The sequence below is a fragment of the Formica exsecta genome, unplaced genomic scaffold (assembly GCF_003651465.1).
Source record: "Formica exsecta isolate Colony F162 unplaced genomic scaffold, ASM365146v1 scaffold116, whole genome shotgun sequence".
Lineage (NCBI taxonomy): Eukaryota > Metazoa > Arthropoda > Insecta > Hymenoptera > Formicidae > Formica > Formica exsecta.
Window position 1 is genome coordinate 709,676 of NW_021848499.1, and position 21,435 is coordinate 731,110.

The following is a 21,435-nucleotide window of genomic DNA, read 5'->3' on the forward strand; positions in this document are numbered from 1 at the left end:
TACGATATAATTAATATTTGAAAAATATTTGAATAATTTTAATTAATATTTGAAAAATATTTGAAAAATAAAGATTATACTATATATATATTATATGTATATGCAACTTATAACAATATTCAAAAATAATATATTCCATTTTGCGCTTTTCCAATATCATTAACTTTTTTTTCAGATTGACACATACTATTTTAGAGTCAATTGTTTTTCTAAAGAATAAATGTTGACGTTTTTATACAAGTAATTCTTTAAGATTTATTTAGTTAATTTCTCTCTCAATCCTTGTCGTAATCTTTATTTCCATTATATTGCCGCATTATGATAATTTAACCAGTCAGTGCAAGCCGTCGAAAACATACATATCGCTTCAATGTATCGCGTAATCGTCTCTTGCAATGTGCATACATAATTAGCACTCATTATTTGTCGATTAATCAACGTAGACTTTCGAAATTGTGCAAATATATCTTTGTACATATAATTTATAAACAGTTAATTATATTTATAAATATTAAAAGTACTGAATTTTGATATAAGTATACATGATTAGTATTTTTACTACATAAAGGTGTCTTTAAAAAAAGTAAAATAGAATTGTTTAAAATTAACAAATACAGGCAAATCACATTTTTCAATCTGTTTCCATCTGCGTCTGCTGATGTTTCACGTAAATGGATTAAGAACACTCACTTATACACGTGCTGTTGATGGCGTAAAGCTTTGATTATGAACAAACTTGATTATATCTTGGTTTTTAGCAAGATGCAATAAATACGGCAACAAGATAAGCTTAATCCAAATATTTAATCTAGCAGCTTATGTTGTCAAAGGATTTCTTGCGCGGTCGCATAATGCAATTTTCATTATACGACTGTAGCGCGCAAATCATTTATTATTCGAGAGGTTGCTTCGGCTTCGTGAAAATTTTATTAAAGGTACCTCGAATTCAGGGCGGAACTCATTTAACTAGTTTTCGGCAATAATATATTAAAAAACTCTTGTATTTTTAATCATATTTATACTTTTCCGTAAGAAATAACTTATCTTTATTATATATGCTATACTTGACATATAATTATTTAAAGAAATGCAACGTAAATGACTCGAGTATATTTTGTTTCGCAAAAAGCGAAAGACAATGTGAAAAAAATTCCTTTATTTCGCCTCTAGTCTGGAAATTCGCGGAAGTGCAATGCAAATGTCACGTGTTTCTGAACCTCTCATTAATTTGGTCGAATAGGATAATTATTCTGCTTCCATGAAAGAACGCAGAATCACAGAACAACGCGGTCGTGCGTACTTCTTACGCGCGTTTCGTGTTTCTTTTTTTTTTATCGTGCCACAGCTACTTCAATTACATTAATTAAACTACCCACACATGCATTACGAGCCGAAACAATGGTGGACCCTTTCGTCGGCTGCCGGAATTGTCACATGGCAGAGCATTTCAAGTAGGTTCGTTGCCGCGTGCATGCAATCTCCGGCGGCGAATAGCCTTGCACGATCCTGAACACCCGCTGCATCGTACGTGGCAGTAAAGAAGTGCATAAAGACCCGTTAATCCGCGTCCGGGATGCCGGAATTCAATTCGGATGGACGCCATGGAAATGACGAGCTCATTCGCTACAGCGTGAGATCGTTAATCAAATCAGCGACAGGGTCAATACGATAGTAGATCCTGTGTGCTTTCGTTTCGGCTTTGTTTTTATAATATATCGCGAGCGTATACATATACATATATATATATATAAGATAAACAGCAGTCACAGTCCAGTATCGCAATCTTTTAAAGCAGATTGAGAGCACTAATAAATGACAAATTTTAATTGAAAATATTAAAGTATATTGTTTTATATATCCTGCATGATTTGCATATATATATGATTATTGCTATTGTAGGAGATTTCTCTTTAATCAACTTACATTTATAAAATAGTGAGCTATAGTGTATTTTCGGAAGAATTCATTGAATGAAATATATAATACGTAATATCATGATACGCTTTATTTACCACTACTCGATAACTCGCGTTGTACCCAACGGCAAATTTAATGCTGCTTATTATCGGAATTTGATAAATAGCTGGAATATAGGAATTTTTATTAACAGTAAAGATTTCAGGTATGTTGGTAAATAATTACGATACTCATAATTTGCATTATCGATTTAACTTGTGAGGAAACTGTAGATCTTTGACAATTTGCTAATTATTGATTTAATTTTATATGTAAAAATATCGTCAGACAATATAAGCTGTATATCACATACATTATAATTAATAAAATGTTAAATGTTTTTACTGCATTAATAATCTTTACAGAGAGAGTTTTTATATGACATTAGAAACATTTAGCAAATTATAAATACAAGCTTTTTGAATCTTATACAATATAAATATTTGCTCAGATATATTAGAGAGATTCTAATATATCTATCGATTCTATCATGTAATTCACTAATTGTTTAAAATTATATAAACATATTACGCAATACTGTATGTGATTGCATTTTCTCTATCAATTTTCGATAGATTGAATTAATTTATAATAAAAAGTTATACGGCATCAATATTGTTTTTTAATATATAAATTAAAATTAAATGTAAAAAGATTAAAATAAATACTTTTATTACAATAGACAGTTATAAAGGTTTTCATTTTTATAATCTGATTCAAATACATTCAGATTATTAACTGTCCCCAGCGGCATACAATTTTATACATCATATATTTTATACATTTCTATAAATTTTTTAACGATTTTATAAACTTTAAGTTTTAATAAAGATAAGAGAAAATTTAGCATTTCAATATTCAATTAAGATATCCTTCTTCCTTCATTGTTCAAATTTAGATTTTATTTCATAAATACATATAACTAAACTGAAAGATATTAAACTAACAAAGTATTCTGTACTAAAAAAGATATATCTTTATCACACATACATGACGAAAATATTACATGTTTTAAAATAAGAAGTTGTAACATAGATTATGTCAATGTAAGTGTCACATAAAACTATTTTTTGTTATGGGCGTATATGGGAATTATTAGAGAAAATAATACGATTAATCATGTTGTTGTAGACATTTTAATTTTTTAATAACGAGATAAATTTATATCATTCGGTATCCTAAAAATTAACGAAAAAACAAGGAACAAACGATATAAAAGTTTATTCTGTTCATGTTGCATTAAATTGGTAAGCTTTGCATGATTAATGGTGATGACCGTGATGACCGCTCGAGAAACCATGCTTTTTACCACCATGATGCTCGCTCTTCTTTCCATAATCATCATGATGATGATGGTGTTCTTCGTGACCATGTTTGCCATGGTGGCCATGATGATCCTCATCGAAATGTCCTTTATCATGGTGACCTTTCTTACCATGATGATCTTCATGATGGCCCGAATGATGATGTCCACCCTTCTTATGATGGCCTTCCTTCCCACCATGATGCTCGTGATGATCGCCATGCTTCTCATGGTGACCACCTTTGTGGTAATCATCATAGAATTTGTGTTCTTTATGGAATTCATCTTTGTGTGATTTATGATGATAACCGTGAGTTTTCTCGCCCTTCTTATGGCCTTTTCCATGGCCAAATTTCGACTCTTTATGGCCGTGTTCGTGTTCGTGATGACTGCCGTGCTCATCATGTTCATCGTGATGACCCTTCTTATGCCCGCCATGCTCGTGATGATGACCTTCATGATGTTCTTTGCCATGATGACCGTGTTCTCCCTTTTCGTGATGATGATGACCTTTATGGCCCTTATGACCTTTTTCACCATGTTCTCCATGATGATGAGAATGATGTTCATGACCTCCGCCATGCTCGTGATGATGACCATGATGGTGAGAACCGGATACTTCTAAATCTTTTATATTTCGGACATCTCGCGCCGAAGATACGGTAATGACCGTGCATATCACAGCCATTACCAGGAGCAAGCATGGGCCTATGTATTTAGCCATGTTGGTTCTCTTGTAGGACCAACGAGTACAATGGACTGATCAACAATCTTTAAAGCAAAGCTTATATACCTGTGGTTCCACCAACGCTTTACACGTAATCGCTTTCGTTCTTTAGCTTTTGTTTAATCTCTCTCACAATACTGGACTCGTATTTCGTAAAACATTTGATCTATACTGTATACTGTTGCTTAAATGCGCTGTTAGTTGTGTGTGTATGTGTGTAGAGAATTGTTGTCAATCTTGAATTACTTAAGAGAGCGAAACGATATTACTGTTCATGCTCTTACTATTAATAAAAGACACAAGAGAAAAAAAGAATGTAATATATGTAAAGAAGATATGAAATATGTGTAATTATGTGTAGGTATATATAAAGCATATATTAAAACTTTATAAAAAAATTGTGCATAATAAATAATATTAATAAAATTGTAATGTATATCAAATTGCAATGTATATGTATGTAAGATACATATACATATTTAGAAGAAAATGTAATGTTTTGTATAATATTTTGTTATAAATGTATAGTAAGATTTTAATGGAGCACAATCTGTAGATAAAATAATATATTAATATATTAATTCAGAATTTATCAGCAGATAAATCAATTTAGCGGTTAACAATGGACAAAATAAAATGCACAATATAAATCAAGACGATTTACCGATTTTTATTGCTGATTATAAGTTTATCTGCTCTGTCAATCAAAGCGTTCTTTTTTTTACAGCACTGTTCTCTGACATTCAATGATAATGTTTATATTATATATTATATTCTTGTATATTTATCTCTTTGCGGAAAATATATTAATTGTATAAATTTCCGTCAGTTATAGGAATAAATTAAAGCTGTTGAAAATCAGTGTATTGCGGTTCGGCACGGTGAGACAATAAAAACGCGTTATTTAGGCTGCATAAACGTAGTTTGGTAAGCAGGACACAACGATTTCAATTATATTACATAACGGTCCAAGCGATAGTCGCGGGTTCACTGAAATCCGCATTACAATTTAAACAGGTTAAGGAAACGTTGCTTTCGCAACGACGTAATGAGCCACGAAAGAGCCTACCCTCATATTGATTATCCTGCGATCGATATATAATCCGAGCGAGGCGAGCGATTTAATCATACCTACCGATTACAGCGACGAAGTTAAACACCTCTCGTTGATATTGGATTAAACGAGGATAAATACGGCACGATGAGCAGATTGGCGGCGATTTGCCTGCTGGCAACGTGCATCGCCTCTCATTGTGTGACCACCGCACGTGAGATCCCGAGAGCCCATTACGACGACCTGCAGATAGCCGCTTCTCACCATCATGAGAGCGGGCATGGAGAAGAACATCATTCCGATCATCATCACAAACACGGTGGAAAAGGCGATAAAGGATACAAGTCGGAACATCATCACGAAAAAGGAGAAAAGGGACACCACGACAAAGAGGACCATTCTGGACATTATCACAAAGATGAAGGCCATAAGAAGCATCATCATCACGATGACGGCTACCACGGCGAACACCACAAGGGCGAGAAAGGTGAGAAGGGTCATAAATTCCATGAGAAAGGACATTATGGCAAGGGCCACAGCACTAAGGGACATCACGAAGTCCACAAACTCGACGAATTTAAGAAAGATAAGAAATTCTTCGACGAACATCATGATCATGGTCATCATGAAGAACACGGTGGCCATCATCATGAACACGGGCATAAGAAGGGCGGTCACTTTAAGAAAGGACACCATGATCATCATCATCACGAGGACCATTATGGCAAGAAAGGTCATCATGAAAAAGGACACCATCATCACGATCATAAAGGTCATAAAGGCCATGGCGATCACGAGGAGCATCATCATCATCATTCCCATCATGGCAAGAAGGGCGGCCATGAAGATCACAAGCATTGGGGATTTAAAAAGGGACATTGATATTAATATGAAAATCATCATTCTGCTCCTATTGCTTGTTGAGTTGCATTTGTCACGCTGCATTAATTGTTGTACGTTTCGACGAGCAAAATAAATTTTTCCAACAGATTTATTACACTTTATTTATACATTTTCTCATACTATATCGTGACGTTATGTCAATTAACTGCAAAATATCACGTGCATTTATTAACTCATCATTTTTCTTACGCTGCTATATGTTTTCATGAATACACAATAGCTTGCATTAATCAGACTCTTACAACACTATAAATGTATATTAGATGTAAAATGAAATTTGAATTATTTGCACAGCGCGACCGTAACGCGTGTCGCGAAATCGGTAACTGTCGTAATAATTTAGTGAAGTTTTATGTTTTGCGCTATATCAGTCACGCTTCTGCGGTGTAGCAGCTGTCACAAGAAAATATGGCCTCTCGTTACATACCATTTCCATAAAACCGTAATATCGGGCAGTTATCGCATTCGGTGATGTAATTGACACAGTTTTGTATTTGTTTTATTTATTCCTTTGAAAATTATCTATCTTTAATATGAACAATCCAATTTAAATCAAATTGATTTTAATTACAAATTTATAACTTTATTATGCAAAAAACATTTTATATTTTCAATTAATACTATAAATTTATTAACTACATTTATTCTCAAAATTTATTTTATAATTATATTTGCAATGTTTGTTTTTAATTATAAAATATAATTTTGTTATAAGCATTATTCAATCGACACTGCCAATACTTGTTTATAATGGACCGAAAATTTATTTCATCAAAATATTCGTTTATAATTTTTTTTTCATTTTATTATGTCTATAATCGATATATAAAACAAAAGATAAATTACATTAGCATTAAATAGTCTGCGATATTAATTAATAGTGTTAACTAGCTTCTTCATATTTATGCTGCCTAATCAAACCTGTGCCTGCATCGGAGCCATAATCCTCATAATTATTATGATAAGAATTTTCGCCTTTTTCCTTATTATAACCCTGATCGCGATTTTGTATATGCTCTTTATCACGAAATGCTTTCTTTCCACTAGTTTGATGATCAAACTTGGATTCATGATGTCCACCTTTCTTGAAATTACCCTCGTTAGCATTATGATGTTCGTCAGTAGCAACGTGCTTGTCGAAATAACCTTTCTTGTGGCTTTCGTCATAGAAATCGGTATGCTTTTTATATTCATCCTTGTGGTAAACTTTATGAAAGCCGCTGGTTTTTTGGCCCTTTTTGTGGTACGATGTTTGCCCATAGCTGCTACCCTTCTCGCCATTCTCAGTTTCATCGTAGCGTCCATAATTTCCGGCCGTGTCGCTGTACCCTTTTTTGTTCTCACTTTCAATATCATAATGTTCTGAAAGATCCAGCAAAAAGTAACATCTCGCTCGACAGTATATATATATGTATATATTTGTGCAAAAATATAAATATCTAAAGCTATTAAACAATTCAATGTTTCTAAAAAAAAAAATAAACAAAAATCTACCTTGTTGCCTGTTTTTATCATGCTGCACGCGTTCACCCACGTCAAATTCCATTCGTTTGTTGTACCCTTTGTCACCCTTTTCTCCATGAGCAAAATTCTGCGCGGCGGAATACTTTTCGCCGAGTTTAAGCGAAACGTCGATATTTGGCCGAGGGTTGTCGGAATCGTGAAAAGGATGGGTTGCTATAAAATCAACTGCTTTCTCGTGATTCTCCGTCACGTGACCTTTATCGTCTTCTTTATCGTCATCATTATTCTCGTCATCGTTGTCATAATAATCTTTTTCATTCTCCTCATTCTCCTTATTATCGCTTCTTTTAACAGTGTCTGCGTCCGTTCTGTCTGATTTAAATACGCCCGGCGTGTAATACGGCGCGCGAGCAGCGGGCTTAGGCGGCTCAAGCGGTTGAGCGTATTTCGCTAATTGATCCGTGCCATAATTAATGAATCCGCCGTGAGGGTAAGGCTGGCGCGACGCGTACGGTACAATTTGGCGCTTCGCAGTCGCATATGCGAGCAGAACGGGTTCGTGCGACGATGCAGTTTCAGAAACGGCGGGCGCAACAGGTGCAGAACTACCGGCGACGTAATGTACCGGCGTCGGTGCATTGTAGTAACGTCCGCTTCCGTGATTGGTGTATCGCATGTACGAAACCGGATGGCCCGTTTGCTGATTGTACGCATATCCCCCGGCTGAGGTCTCGAGATCGGCTATTCTCATCTTAGAGACCATCATGTGTGCTGTCCCCGTTGGTGATGCACTATTGCCGCACAAGCCGGCGAGCAGCATTACTAAACTCGCGATCATGGCAATCTCGCTATTATCGTCTCGTACTTGAATTCGACACTGACGTATCCGTTCGTTCGCATTATCGTCTTTATATACACACGTTAGAAGGACGTTTGTCTTGCATCGCGTAAGTCACACATTGTTTTAGCGTCATCGAGCGTTTTATGGTCGTCTCGATGCTTCAAGTACGTAGCATGCCATTGACGATGTATTTCTTTCGCCGACATTAGCCAACAGCCCTCGATTTGCGTAATGATTCGGAGAAGGATATTTTGTCAATTAATCGAAATTACGGGGAATATCCAGGTGATAGTTTAAATCAAGATTTAGTCGAAAAAATAAAATGCCAAGTCATTCGATAAAAAAAGCAATTAATTTTTTATATGTTTTAACGAATACTTAGCATATATTTCTCAAGTTTCTCCTCTCTAAAATTCCGATCTATTCCCACGAATTTGCCTTGCATCGCTGATTAGCTAGTACTGAAACTGTCACTATGATCTTGAATTGGTTATACGCTACGTTGGATACGCTGAGGCCATGTGAAATCGACAGTGATCTCAGTCCGAGTGATTGCCACGCGATATAAAAGAGCTGGTATTATTGCAGTCATTACAGTGTGTGCCAGCGCGTTTACGATTCGTATTACGTCAACAATTCCTCTATCCAGTACCGAATCTGTTTATCCAAATATATACATATATAATTTGCATTTAAATTGTATAAATTTAGACAAGCAAATCCGCAAATCAAATGAAAATCTGTAAAGAATGGTTCAGAGCAGGTTGGTATGCTGCCTACATTGTGCTCTATGTTTGCGCGCATCCGGCGAGAGATCGATCGAACGAGATGTACATTAGCAGTTCGAGATTATTCAATCCGGAATCAACTAGCGGTTATGGCTTCGAGGAAGAGGTATCTGCGACTAAATTATCCCAGATTCACGAGGATAGTGTAGAGAAGTTTGAGGAGAATAGCCCGTCAAGAACGATCGCTACAAGAGCAAAGAGCAATCCGGTTCTACTACCTTTGATCATAGAACCCGAGGCAGAGATGCTACCGCGCGGTTATAAGGGCGTGAAGCCGCCTGGAGTCACCCACATGGAGTTTGCATTCGTGAAACCGCAAACCGACACGTCAGTTCGCGATAGCCCGACATTACGAGCTTTGATGATAAACGATGACGAGAATTCCGGTAAATTTGGTGAATTTGGTCGAGATCACGATGCACATTATGCCGCGTCAAAGCACGAGCTTGTAAGAAATGATCCTGGTAGCGAGAGTCTCGTCGTTCTCGAGATAGATTTAAAAAATGATTTGAAGCAGAAGAGCAAGAAGATCGAGGATACCGAAGCTTCCGATGCGAAAAAGAGTCATTTCGAAAATGAGGATCATGCGAAGAATCATAAAGAAAAAGTCGTAAAGAAAAAGCAAAATATTTACTAGGCTGGAAATGGTCGCGAGAAGATTCATAATGTCGCCGGATATCGCAAGGATGAATTCGAGAAGGACGCCGATTTCTACGATAATGGACGTCAGAGCGAACACTTTGAGAAGGACGATCGATACGGCGGGAAACACGCCAACGCCGAAGACACGTACGCGAAAGACAATAGTAACAGTTCCAGATTAGTCGAGGTGGAAGCCAACGAGCGGGGTAAGTTTGAAAAGACGAGAACCGACCAAGAAGCCCAAGGTCACGCTACGATGGATTCTTCGGGAACTTTGACGGATTCATAAAGCAGACTGGCTTAGCGAATGGTTGAAAGTTCGCTTTCAACAATGACAGCCCGACAAGTGTATGGCGCTTGTGTGAGTTACGATTGTACGATGACTATTGATTTGAAAAAGAAATTTAAAAATGTTTAAACGTATATGTTCAACTGTACATTTAATGCATTTATTCATATTATTAAATATACATATTTTCATTGTATTTCACATCATATATATTATATATGTGCATTGTGCGTTTATAAAATATGAAATTAAATAAAAGCGGTTGCTTTTATATTTACTTATGTGTGATGTTGAGTTTTTACTAATTTATGTTAAATAAATTGACCAAAAAATATATATTGTTTTTTCTTTTAATATTATTTAAATATTTTACAATTTTGTTTCCTTTTTGCAGCTTTATTGCTGCTTTTCTCTCTAGCGTAAATATTTTCTATTCAGTGTATCATTGTTTTGAATAAATTTAATTTCCCCTTTCCCTCAATTCATTACGGCAATCTTACTTTTATTTATGCAACCGGCCGATGATCGAATATTAATAATGCTCTCGTATTGTTGCGCCGATAAATTGCAATTTTTTGCGTATGGTTCGACCGCGAAATGAGAATCAGGCACATAATTGATGCATATACGGGTCGTTGTATCTCCCCGCGTTCTCATTACGGGTTTGCTTGCGGAGCTCGCGGGGCCATTCCACTTTGGTAACGTATACCTATCGGTCTCCACTCTCCTTCCATCCCTGCCGTTGTCTGACTACGATATACACATAAAGCCCGCATCCCCTTCGTGGCTCAGTGAGCTCGGGTTCCCCGCATTCATCAACAATAAGCCGCGGCACCTACCGTTCTCGCAATACGTATCTGTGCGCACTAACGTATGTGTGTATGTACGTATGTACGTATATTCCCGCATAGCTACACCCTCTCATATACGCATCATCGATGCATGTATCTACACATGCACACACTCGACGGTTGTATTATATATATCTGACCGTTTATGTATACGGTCTCTATATGAAGGCGCATGTATATCGGAAGCGGTGGAACGCGGCGCGAATACATAAATCAGGTGCCGCTCTGCAAGCTGCCACCCATATCACTTCGTACAACGGCCATGAATGAATAGAGCCGTGTTTGAGTTATCGTCCGGCCTGGTCTTCCAGAAGCTGCGAAACGACGACGTTAAGTTTTACCGCTCGGAATTTTTCTTGACGGAAGCGAAACGTATTTTTTTTTTTTTTTTAGCTGTCTCGAATTTCCGTGCAGCTCGGCATGAAACTTAGAAATAAATGAACAATAAATTTTATTTAATTATTCAAAGTCCTTTTTTTTTATTTCGATATTTTGCCGATAGTTTAACATTCTCTCGCGAAAGCTTGACGCTTAAGTAACGAACGTCAGCTCCTGGATAATTTATGTCAAAGTAGTAAATCTGACGGTTTGCCTCGATGGCGATGGTTTTACTACGAAAAGAAATGCAATTTATCTTCTGATAATCTCCAATCCTTCGCGAAAGCGGACGTTCGCCTCGTATCTTGCTTTCCTTCCTTTTTATTTGACTGTCACACGTCCGATGCGCTCGTGTGATTCTCCAAGAACGGCTGATTTCGGGGATCTGATCGTCTTTCCGCGGTAGTTTATTGTCACCGATTTATCTTCGCTGAGAAAAATCCAACCAATAAAAATAAAAAAATTTATTAGCAATCATATTATTACTGGCGTTTGTTTTGCAATTCTTGAATGATATGAAGTATGCGGTTATCGTAGAAAGATGACAGAAGTATGAGAAATATAATGTAAAAGAATAGAAAATATAAATAATCTTTTTAATTTGTTCCTAGATAAATGGCGTGAAAATTCGAGAGATCATATATATTATTTATTATTATACTTAAAAAAACCAAGTAAGATTAAGTTTTTATTTTTATATGTTATCGTATCTCTTAATTTAACGTATATCTTAATAAACCTAAAAATATTAGTAAAATATCAAACATAAAATCAATCTATGTCAAAATGTGTAAAAATCATTCGCGGAATGTATGCAGGGACAAGATATATTACATGTTTTAGCAAAAGATTATATAACGGTATGTATACATATTTTTATTTAGGATAAGTCACGGCAAAAATATGACATCGATCTTGCTAAGACTGACACGTCCTATCACGAAGTGCGTGGAATACGGATCGTGTCTTGGCATACTTAGAAATCAAGGACGTTATTTACGTCTTGCTATACGAAATTATACAGAAAAATGTATCGTAAGTTTGATTAGGCTTAAGTTTACGCTTTATGTAATAATATCACAGAGACACGACAATATTTAACATGGAATTTGTCAAAAATAATATTTGTCTAAACCTGTAAATATAAATTTTACAAGTTACACTCACATTTTCTACCGATTGCTCATTAAAAAGATTCGCTACATACTCAAGTTTTTAATAGTTCGTTTAATTTATTTATATTTATTGACGCAAAAATTCTTGTTACATTCGTGCATTGCAGGATCATCAGCCAGTTTATAAAACACGATTGGCTTTGCCGATGGACTACGACAGAATAATGACTTTCATGTGTGACGCGTTCTTCAAAGACGATCCAGTCATGGTGAACATAGGTTTGGAGGAGCAGGAACCCGCGCCGTTGCTAAAGATGATGTATGACGAGCTTCGTGAGGGTATGACAATAATCGCCGAGGGAGAGGACAATTGTATCGTGGGCGCCGCGGTGAACGCCCGCTCCTGTCCTTGGGATCCCGACAAGTTCGTCGAGTTGGCTAGGTGTTGTGAATGCGGGTCGACTCGCGACGTGATCGAGTTCGAGGCTTACGTGACCCGCAAGCCAAATCTCTGGGAGCGTTACTGCGTTCTCAAGATCTTCGAGTGCAGCTATCTCGCGGTCGGACCGGACTTCCGGAACCAGGGTATTGCTAGAAAGCTCGTGCTAGATAGCTGGTATCTCGCGCGCGATTGCGGCTATCGATTGTTCCGTGTTGACTGCAGCAATAGGTGAGTCCGACTTACTTGACCGTGGAATTCTGGTTAGGGTTATAGACACGTACGGAATGCCAGTCGTTTCGACGCGGTTCGCTCGTCTCGGACGGATCTTGAGTAATTTTCGCGACGGGCTCGCATCAACGTGAGAGATCGCCGGACCCTATCCATCACACGTCGTATGTTCAGTGAAACTGTTACCTTGTAATTCAAATCCCCGTAAGGGAAAAGCAGCTGATATATGGCTTCCTGTCATATTCAAAGAATAACGATCGAGTTTATTAAGACTGGTGTAATATACGATAACTTGATGCGTTTTTCAGTATAGGAACGTTATTCGATACTGAGATATTATCGAGTATCGTTTTTCTGCGATATATTAAGCGAATCGGGTCGCAAAACATAGAATTAAATTGATTTACGCAGATTTACGTAGATATTAATCCAGAATCTGATATCCATTGCTTAAAATAAATAATGTATTCATTCCAGATATATCGCGAAGATCGCGGAAGGTTTTGGATGGAAGCAAATATGTACAATTCCATTTGATCAATATGTTAAGGACGGCAAACTTGTTTTTAAGCATATTAAGGAGCCACATACCGAAGTGCAAATTTACATTGATGAAGTTACATTTTGCAAGGATTATTGCCCACCTTATAATAAATGTGAAACAACAACAGCGCCAAAAATACGCGAAGAGGAAACTTAATATCTTTTAAGTTACTTTATCAGAAAGAAAACTTTAATATATTTTATTAAAGTATCATGCTTCGTATTTGCATTATAAATCAAACATTTTATTTATTGCAGCTTATTTGTAAACGTAATTTGCGAGAAAATTTATAATATTTAAAATGTAATGTACTGTGCTTAGTATAATTTCAAATTGTCAATGTGCAAATGTTTATAATTTATAATTTAATATAGTTAGTTATTATATACATTAACAATATATATATATATATATATATATATATACTCATAATATTATGCATAATAATATATGTATATTATTTATGGCGTGCTTATTGTTATATATTAAAAATAACGCAAAGGACAAACACATACATACACATAAATTACTGATAACAGATAGATCATAAAGCACAATAGCCAGAGTGTGCTAGTGCTTTACTATAGTCTAAAACAAAGTTTTTGTTCACTTTGATGACATACATCGATTTCACAAGTACTAATCCCGACAGTTGAGCTTATTGGAATAGTCTATCACAGCCGAGAACAGTGATTGATGAGTTCAACGGCAGCTTATCTCGCGAGGAAACTCCTTTGAGTACGATTGAATAATACATAGCGACGCGCAAATGAAATTCCCGATATTTGACTTCTAAGCTCTACCTCTCGAACGAAAGCCCTCCGGCTAAACTTCTGCTGCCTGCAAAATTACGATTGCTCGGAGAGTTGCGAATGTACGGAATTCGGTTTCCAAATTTAAGCGGAAAGAGACGGGCTTTCCTTTACGTCTACAGAGTCTACCGAGTCTTTCGTAAAAGACTCGGTAGACTTCCGTAGAATCGGTAATTGTCTGCCCAAACAGAGCTAGACAATCATCAATCGGCTACCGTCATAAAACACTAATGATCCGTCGAACGAATCCTATTGTATATATGCAAAGTGTTTGAGAATGGTAACTGAATTGTGGCGTGAGATGATTTATCGCGAGCTAAGTCAACTCATTTGTAAAACAATTTGGGACGGACGTTGAGTCGTCCATTACGACCTACCATTGCTGAACGCATGCATGGTAAGTAGATTATAGAAATTACCCTTGAATTTCGTACAATGATAAAACGTGGGTATATGAGATTAGAGCTATTGTAATTCCGCATGAGTCACGATAATAAACTGTATTTTTTCATCATTTTTAATGAAAAACTATTATTAAGTCAAGCATGTGATTATGAATTTAGAAAATAATGTTGCCTAAAGAATTTAACGCTATTATTACTTTATCCAACTTTTATAATATTTTACAGTGTTATGTCTGATTCTATTTCTGCAACTTATATTGTCCAGTTATCGATATCAACGCGTGGCAAGTTGAGTTATGAAATTGAAAGAGAAGTAAATTGCATTGTTTATGATGCAATACATAATAGCGATAATTCTCGCAATAAGTAAAATTGCTTTTAAAAACGTAATATTCGTAATATTATTTTAAATTACGATAATTTTTAGCTTATAGTAGAACGTTTGTGAAGATATTTTAAAACTTATTTACGATACTGTATTCTTATGATAAAGTTGAATTGTTAGTCGCGTATATAAACATGACATATTATAATATAAACTACCTACAAAGTTTTACTAAATTCTTACTGTTATTGCTCAGAAACTCATGTAAGTATTGCGTGCAACATTATTCTTATACAAACAAATCCGTTTTTCATGCGATTTAATATACAATTGCATAAAATCGTCATTATTTCGTTACCACTTAAAATTCATTATCATTAATATTAATCATATGTAATTACTATTGATTATGTGTAATTCATCTTCTGATATTTCCCTATTGTAGATTTAATTCTGCTTTAAATCAAGTTTAGATAAATTGCTTTTTGAAAGAAGGAAATGTTGGAGAATATTTATATTTTTAGATCTCTTTTGTTGTTTTATGCTATTCTCCAGACCTGTTTCTTATGTAATCTCGTGACATAAGAATTTAAGATTACAAAGTCTGATGGAGACATTCATGTATAAAATTTATATATTTTACATCCTTTTTATCTTATTTATAACAAAAAAAAAATTTTTTGTTAATGTACAAAAAAATTAATTTTTACTTATATAAATTTGATTTATATATGTATAACATATGTCAGTAAATAAGTAATTTTGACTATGTTCTATAGTCATAGACTATATTCGGATATTCATCGCCAATACTAAAAATCTATACTGTACGTGACGTAAACTATACGTTTTCAACAATACTGGCAGTTATCGGAATGCAGCCTATATTGGCACATGCGTGCAATAATTCATCTTTGTATTAACACGCATCTTTATCAGAATCTAACGGATAGAGCGTATCCAAGGCAAATTATAATTCGAGTAGAACTATTCGCATTTCTCAAAAACGATCTTGGGGCGATTTCGGTGCTGTAATGATTAATGGAGTTAGGGAGCTGCGCGTAGTTTCCTAATACCGTAACAACTATTGAGTCGGAATTACAGTTGAGGAACTGCAAGGTGAGTCGTCGTTTCGGTTGAAGGAGAATCCTGTCGTCTCTCTTTGGCTTTGCAGCCATCCGATCACGTACCAAGCTTGATTTGATTTTGATTCGACGTACACTAGAAACGCATTTAATACATGTGCTTGCGTGCCGGGTTGCGCGTGCATCGACTAAGAATGAACGTTTTCCGTTGGCCGATACGACGATAAGATCCATATTCCTATAGTCGCGCAGTCATGTCATTATACATATAAGCGAGCAAAATAGAACCAGTTCAATATATCTGAATATATGCGAGAGCAGGTTCTAATTATCTCTCACGCCTATATCGTTTTAATTATTATCATTTAACAAAGTAGCATTCTTCCATAGAGTTAAGGAAAGATCCTTAAATGCATTCGTAAATGCTTTAAATTAGTTATTTAAGTTCACTATCTCACGAAAGTAACAAAACTTTATCACACACACACACATACACACACACGTTAGACAAATTTTTAATTAAGAAAACTACATTCTCGTCAGCAATATGGTACGTAACGATAAACGATTTCCTCCGTATATATGTACGGTCAGAGTTAATGTTCATTTAGGCTCTCGAACATGGTGTGGACGAGCTTAATCTACATAATTTCAATCCCCAGCACAACACACACAACTGTATATTCGGAGTTATGCATTTGCGCATCGTAAACATGAGTCCGAGTGATTCCGCTAATATCCAAAATTGTTTGCCGAATTGAAATAGTTTTAATCTGAAATTTTCGATCTTTTTGTTATGTCAACTTTTGTCTTTCTGTTATTGTAATCAATGCGCATCAACATTAGTTGCTGTTTCTATCAAAGATTTTGCTATTGTGATACACCTGTACATATCTCGATATCTCGTAAGATTATTTAAATTGTCAGGCGGAAAATTCAATCATCAGTTAATCCGTGTTTATTTCTAATCGAATTCATGGAAACGTGCGCAACATTGATTATATCACCTAGTATACCAGTATTTAGTATACATTATCTGCGTAATTTCTTGCAACGTACTTCTTATTTTATAGATAGTGATTTCAGACATAAGTTGATTTTTCAAAGTATTATATGATATGATAAAAAAAAATTCCACGATAAAATAGCACGACTATTGTTAGTCATACATGTGGCGTGTATACATAATAATTGATATTTTTCTATTATTTTTTGTGATAATAAATTAAATTACTTTGATAGTATAACTTTAGCAATAATTTTAAAAGCGGATACGATTTCTATTTATATTTATATCTGTAAATATGATTCAAAATCATCGAGCAATAGCCTTGATCCTTTAAAAATGGCATTGCATTATGCGAGATAGCGCAAGATTGCATAATATTTCTTGAACTACATGCTTTTTGATGACCGTCACTTTTACGATGAGAGAGAACCATATTTTAATAATTAATGATATAGTTAATAGGCAAAGTCGGCAATTTATAAACAGGTTTTATGTTTTAAGTAGAAAACTGGTATTAATATTTTATATTAACATAATGCATATGTACTCTTAATTTACCGTATTTTTAGACACAACAGATAATACTAATACTGGTAAAAGAATTAAATTTCGCTGTCTTATAGTTTGCTATAGATTGTTTTTATTTATTTTGTTTAATAAACAATATAGTTGTTCTTATGGCAATTTCCTGTTGCATGTACATATGTATACCTAATATATGTATACCTAAACACTACATATCCTGATCACGTTCATAGTCAATGCTTGTGAAAATTATAAGTTAACGCGTAATATTCCATGCCGAAGAAATCTACATAACACGTTATTTTATTCCGTGAGATTCAGTTTGTGCGCGTCTCTTCAACAGAAATCATGCTATAAACTGTTATCCAATATTGGCTATTATATTATGTGATAAAACTAATTTAAAAGAAAGAAATTATCTTATATTCTTTCTTAATTTTTTTCAAACTAATTGAACTATTATTGCGGAGAATAATCACAACATTATAATATATCTTCAATATCAACACGTAAGTAATACATAATCTGGTTTAATCAAATGTTAAACTTTATATGATGTAGACAATAGAATTTATATTTTTTTATACAAAGTTAAATAACTTTGTATGCAAATAAAAAAATTAATTACTATAATATTGATTATATATATGATTTTATTTTAGAAGACTATATAAGAAATATGAACATATGTAATTGAATATATGTAATTGAAATTATGATTGACATATATTTATCTTACCGAAGATAAATTTTTATCACATTATATCTACATTGTGTACATAAATCGCACATGGCCGCCAAGAGTTAAATATATGAGTATAATTACATCGTTCTTTTTTTTATTGTTTATAGAATGAGATTGATTATCTGTACCTCGCCGATTATCGCGATCTTATGGATTCTTGCTATGAGCAACTTAGTATGCAGTAAGAGACTATTGATCGTTACTCCAGCCCCATCCTACAGTCATCAGATAGTATTTCGGGCACTGTGTCTCGCTTTGAATAAACGGGGTCACGAGATAATAACATTGAATCCAAACATTCTAAACGATTCTAGCCTAATCAACTATACGGAAATAGACTTTGGTTATATATATGAAAAGATCGATGATACTGATTTGAGTCAGACTCGTTGGAATCTCACGCAATTGGGAGGATTAAAGACGAGATTGTTGAGACTAGGTCACGACATCGCGGAGGATGTCCTCAGTCATCCTGATTTATTGAAATATTACGCGAATGGAACGAATGTGCAATTTGACGCGGTGATAACTGAGATGATTATGACTCCTGCAATTTACATGCTGGCCCACAAGTTTAATGCTCCTTTAATCGGTAAAATAAAATTGATGGTTAAAATTAATTATTACATAATTATCTTGGATTATATACGCGAGTATATATAATACATGCAGATAATGAATTGCTTAACGAGTTTTATAACCGCAGGTATTATGTCCATGGACTTGCAAAACTGCCATCGTTTCAATTTCGGCAGCCCTGTGCTATCATCGCACCCTTCCAATTGGGAGCTCGAAAATTACACAGGGTTGAATCTTTCATTTTGGAAACGATTGATGAATTTTAGAAGAACTTGGTACAACATATACTTTTGGTTTAATACTTTCGTGGTCAAGCAACAACAAATTGCCGAAAAATACTTTGGCAAGGATATACCGCATATCGTCGACGTTGCAAAGAACATGAGTCTTATTTTGATTAATCAAGAACCATTGCTAGCATATGCGAGACCCGAGATACCTAATATCATTCATTTCAGCGGATTACACATCAAAAAGACACCGCCGTTGTTACCGAAAGTACATATATTTTATAACAATTATCAACTAGTATCGAAGTTCCACTTCTTGTCGATCATTCTTACACATTTTATTGAGAAAATATGATGAAAATATTCCTTTATAAAATTTCCCTTCTATAGAATTTAAAGGACTTCTTGGATGATGCAACAAATGGCTTCATTTATATGAGTCTGGGAACAAACGTAAAAAGTAAATTATTGCCGAAGGGAATGCTGGAGGTGTTTACCAATGCCTTTGCCGATTTACCATACAAAGTACTGTGGAAATTCGAAGACGATGGCTTTCATGTTCCTCCTAACGTTTTTATCTCAAAATGGATCCCGCAGCAGGGTGTACTTGGTAAGTGAAAACGGACAAGCTAGCGTTAAATAATAATTAATATTGAGATTATTAATCCATATTTTCTTTCTTATCTTCATAGCTCATCCGAACATCAAGCTCTTCATTTATCAAGGCGGATTACAAAGTACCGAAGAAGCAGTTCATTACGCCGTCCCGCTCATAGGAATACCATTTGTCTTCGATCAGGTGTATCAAGTTACGAAAATGGTTTCTCTGGGAGTAGCAAAATATCTGAATATAGTCGAGCTTACGACGCCGGAACTGCACGACACTATATTGGAAGTCGCTGGTGATAAGCGGTAATTACGATAATAAGATGTCAATTATTTATACGCGTGTGTGTACAATAATAGTCATCTCTTTACGAATAGAAAATAATAACTGCAATATTTATATACATATATTAAATATCATGCATCTAATGCTTTGTTTGCAGATATAAAGATAGAATGTTGAAGTTACGTGCTCTCACAAAAGACAAGCCTTACGATAGTTTAGAGAATGCTATATGGTGGATCGAATTCGTAATGCGTCACAATGGTGCACCTCATTTACATTTCAATGGAGTCGATACCGCGTGGTATCAACAATTCGATTTAGATATCATTGTATTCCTGGCGATAACATCATTTTTAGTTTTATGTGCTTTTTTGGCTATTGTAGGACGGGGATTGAAGCTTTTGTATAATATTATGATAAACAGTCAAATACGTAATCAATTTAAGCCAAACGGAGTGCTTGAAATGTTCGTAACAAAAAAAATAAAATCTGCATAATCAAGTTTTGTATATTAAAGGAATCCAAATTGAAGGATTCCTGTGTCTTTCTGTATGAATTATGACAAGCGATTTAAGAAAAATAAGGCTATACTCTTACAAAATAAATACTGAACAAAAATATGCAAAATAATCGCGGAAATAGACCTCTTTTATCTCTCGAGCACTTGTGCACGTGAATTTTACAGTGCTCATTTATACGAAAAATAGGGAAAAGAGGAAGCCGAAGAAAGCGAGAGAGGGCAAATTTTTGGCATAGGAGCGAATACTGTCAGTATAAAACTGGTAGTTGAGCGAAATGGGTTTTGTGAACGTACGAAATTGCATCCCAAGATCCATTATGTTCATTTGTGCGTATTCATGGAATTACGAGACAGAAAGCAAAAAAGAGGAAACTGAAAAAAAGAAGGAGGAAAAAAAAACGAGAAAATGAGGATATTACGAGATTATATATATATAATGTACATAATCTTACTTTCAAATTTATAAATAAATATGCATGCGCTAAAGACAGACTACATAAGAAAATTTCAAATATATAACCATGCTGATTGAACAACAGATAAAGATAAGATAAGATAAATTATAGATATTATGAAATAGCTTCGTGTAATCGAGGAATATTGCTAGTTAATAGAAACGCAGATAATTATATTCTCTATAGATAAAAATACGAAATTATAGATATTATGAAATAGCTTCGTGTAATCGAGGAATATTGCTAGTTAATAGAAACGCAGATAATTATATTCTCTAATAATGCATGAATATATTATTACGAGTGTACAGTCATCGTATGTTTAACAT

General features: G+C 34.8%; 4 protein-coding genes across 4 annotated transcripts; 2 read left to right on the forward strand and 2 right to left on the reverse strand.

The window, feature by feature from the left end:
• Positions 1-3,218: 3,218 nt before the first annotated feature.
• On the reverse strand, positions 3,219-3,983 carry LOC115239304 (histidine-rich glycoprotein-like). Its single transcript, XM_029813772.1, has one exon. It carries the CDS (start codon positions 3,981-3,983, stop codon positions 3,219-3,221), a length of 765 nt encoding a protein of 254 aa, XP_029669632.1.
• Positions 3,984-5,187: 1,204 nt separating this feature from the next.
• Positions 5,188-5,922, forward strand: LOC115239310 (histidine-rich glycoprotein-like). The gene has a single exon (XM_029813784.1). The coding sequence runs from the start codon at positions 5,188-5,190 to the stop codon at positions 5,920-5,922; it is 735 nt and encodes a 244-aa protein (XP_029669644.1).
• Positions 5,923-6,576: 654 nt separating this feature from the next.
• Positions 6,577-8,278, reverse strand: LOC115239424 (GATA zinc finger domain-containing protein 14-like). The gene is made up of 2 exons (XM_029813939.1): positions 7,438-8,278; positions 6,577-7,305 (listed from the first exon to the last, which is right to left on the reverse strand). Exons 1-2 carry the CDS (start codon positions 8,243-8,245, stop codon positions 6,827-6,829), a joined length of 1,287 nt encoding a protein of 428 aa, XP_029669799.1. The 5' UTR covers positions 8,246-8,278; the 3' UTR covers positions 6,577-6,826.
• Positions 8,279-9,076: 798 nt separating this feature from the next.
• Positions 9,077-21,143, forward strand: LOC115239161. The gene is given in 8 exon segments (XM_029813532.1): positions 9,077-9,865; positions 12,488-12,981; positions 13,459-13,659; positions 18,598-19,022; positions 19,137-19,507; positions 19,630-19,849; positions 19,932-20,151; positions 20,301-21,143. Coding segments are annotated over 8 exon segments (3,048 nt in total). The 3' UTR covers positions 20,629-21,143.
• The last annotated feature ends 292 nt before the right edge of the window (positions 21,144-21,435 follow it).